The following is a 1,993-nucleotide window of genomic DNA, read 5'->3' as shown; positions in this document are numbered from 1 at the left end:
ACGTGAAGACAAACAGATAATTCAAATATTCACCTTAAACTTTATCAATTGTTGAAAAAAATGAACTCTAGTGAAGCAAACGAATAGAAATGTCTTTACAGGTATCACAATACAGATGGAACAAGACGTGCTACATTCAAGGTTTCAAAGAGGGTCGCTCGAACGGAAACTAGATCATCTGTTTAGGCAGAAGACCTTGTCGTCCTTCCGCGTAGCCTAATGATGTTTCCTTGTTCAGGTATATATAAGGGTGTTCAGAGCTCAGAGCAACAGACATCAGCCGTGCAGAGGAGATACACGGATTGAGAATAGCCTCAGCATGGTTCTCAAAGTAGGTTCATCATTTTGATTTGCTTAGAACGTATTTAGTATGAAGAATAATCGGTTGTCTAACTTTATATAGAATTAAGGTTTCTTTGTTATTTTAGGGGAATTTGAATAACGTAATACTCCTACAATAAAAACTTTAAGAAAATAAAGTTTCACTATAAATACATCAAAGAAGGAAGGTGTAGTAACCCCGTAGCTTAGTGTTTAACGTCTAACCCTGAAACAATTTGTTAATTCGATTTCAATCGTGTTTGTAATATTTTATTCATTACCAACCCTATAATACCAAATCTACTAGCCCTACAGTACAGATTGTACCAGCTTTACCCCTGACTAGTGTACGATAGATTAGATAGTGAACATTTATAAACGTAGTTCAAAAATCATCTATGAAATTGTCTTATAAGATAAAATTGAACGTCATTTTTATCGTGTTTTTTAAGTGTAATAATAATTTAATAAACTTTCTTTCCAGGTTATTGTGTTTCTTTCTATGGTGGCGCTTGGCGCCAGTTTCGGAACTTATGTAGCCAATCCTCTCTACTATAACTTCTTGCCATACTCTTACCACAGACATTTGGGTGTTCCACTTTCTGCTCCTGCCCCAGAGGCTCCCGTAGCTGTTGAAGAGGTAAGAATAAAAAACAACACATCTTTACCTTTTATGTCTTTTTAAAGCAAACATGTACAAATAACTTTTTTTTTATTCAATAGCCTAGTCCATTTTCCTTTGCATACACTGCTGAGGGGGAAGGTGGGTTCAGTTCCAGGGCAGAATCTGAAGGAACGACTGGAGATGTTAGTGGATCGTACAGTTTCAACATCCCAGACGGACGTCAGCGCCATGTTAGCTACAATGTTGGAACTCTGGTTTCACAGCAACAGTGAAATCCAACGAACAAGGAATCGTAGCCGGAGAAAATCCTGCAGACGTACAAATCTTAGCTCTAGAACTGGGCGCACCAGCGCCATCCGGACCTGCTGCCCTGCAGCGCCCTCTTGGCTTAGTGAGTATATGCTTGCTTTTACAAAATGAAAGAGAAATATTGCTTTCTAACTTTTCATCTCTTCATGCTTTCTAACAAACGAACTGGAGTAGTTACGAACGATAAGATTTGGCTGTTGTTACAAAGTAATAACAAATATAAAATCTATAAAAGTGTAGACCTATTTGTTTATTCTTTGAAACCACCCAACCGCTCTCTGTCTTGAAGGTAGAATATTTTCACTACAGTTGATAAGCGGAATTTACTCTTAGTTTGTAGATTTAATACATAACTGTTTTCATACTTGCTAAATAATATAATATTCTCAGACAACATACAAACTTATAATTTACGTCAGTTGACCATAAGAAAAGAATAGATTCACGTTTAATTTACCTCCTTTAGTATTTTCTAAATTTCGTTTACAAAACAAATGTTTAAATTGAATATAAAAGAAAGTTGAATTGTCCTTGTTGTGATCTTTGGATTTGTTATATTTCTGTGTAAAAGAAAAAATATTTATTCAAGAAATGTTCTAGATAAAATATCAAGTGAGAGAAGTATATTATATTTCACCAATAATAAGTTCATACTAATTTTACAGGCTAGCCCATATTCGTTAACGATACCCGCTGTTTCTGGAGGAGGGTCACATGGTCGTACTGAAGGTGGGTGAT

The 1,993-nt window shown here is 35.7% G+C and overlaps 1 protein-coding gene across 1 annotated transcript; it reads left to right on the top strand.

The window, feature by feature from the left end:
* Positions 1-274: 274 nt before the first annotated feature.
* LOC143241639 (uncharacterized) lies at positions 275-1,233 on the top strand. Its single transcript, XM_076484820.1, has 3 exons — positions 275-331; positions 806-961; positions 1,045-1,233. The coding sequence occupies exons 1-3, from the start codon at positions 320-322 to the stop codon at positions 1,216-1,218; spliced, it is 342 nt and encodes a 113-aa protein (XP_076340935.1). The 5' UTR covers positions 275-319; the 3' UTR covers positions 1,219-1,233.
* The last annotated feature ends 760 nt before the right edge of the window (positions 1,234-1,993 follow it).

This window comes from Tachypleus tridentatus, unplaced genomic scaffold (genome assembly GCF_004210375.1).
Source record: "Tachypleus tridentatus isolate NWPU-2018 unplaced genomic scaffold, ASM421037v1 Hic_cluster_1, whole genome shotgun sequence".
NCBI lineage: Eukaryota > Metazoa > Arthropoda > Merostomata > Xiphosura > Limulidae > Tachypleus > Tachypleus tridentatus.
This window is presented reverse-complemented; position numbering and strand designations above follow the sequence as displayed.

Excerpts from the sequence above, each read along its gene's own strand:
- LOC143241639 (XM_076484820.1), top strand. Across the intron at positions 962-1,044 it reads CTCCCGTAGCTGTTGAAGAG|CCTAGTCCATTTTCCTTTGC; the intron begins GTAAGAATAAAA and ends TTTATTCAATAG.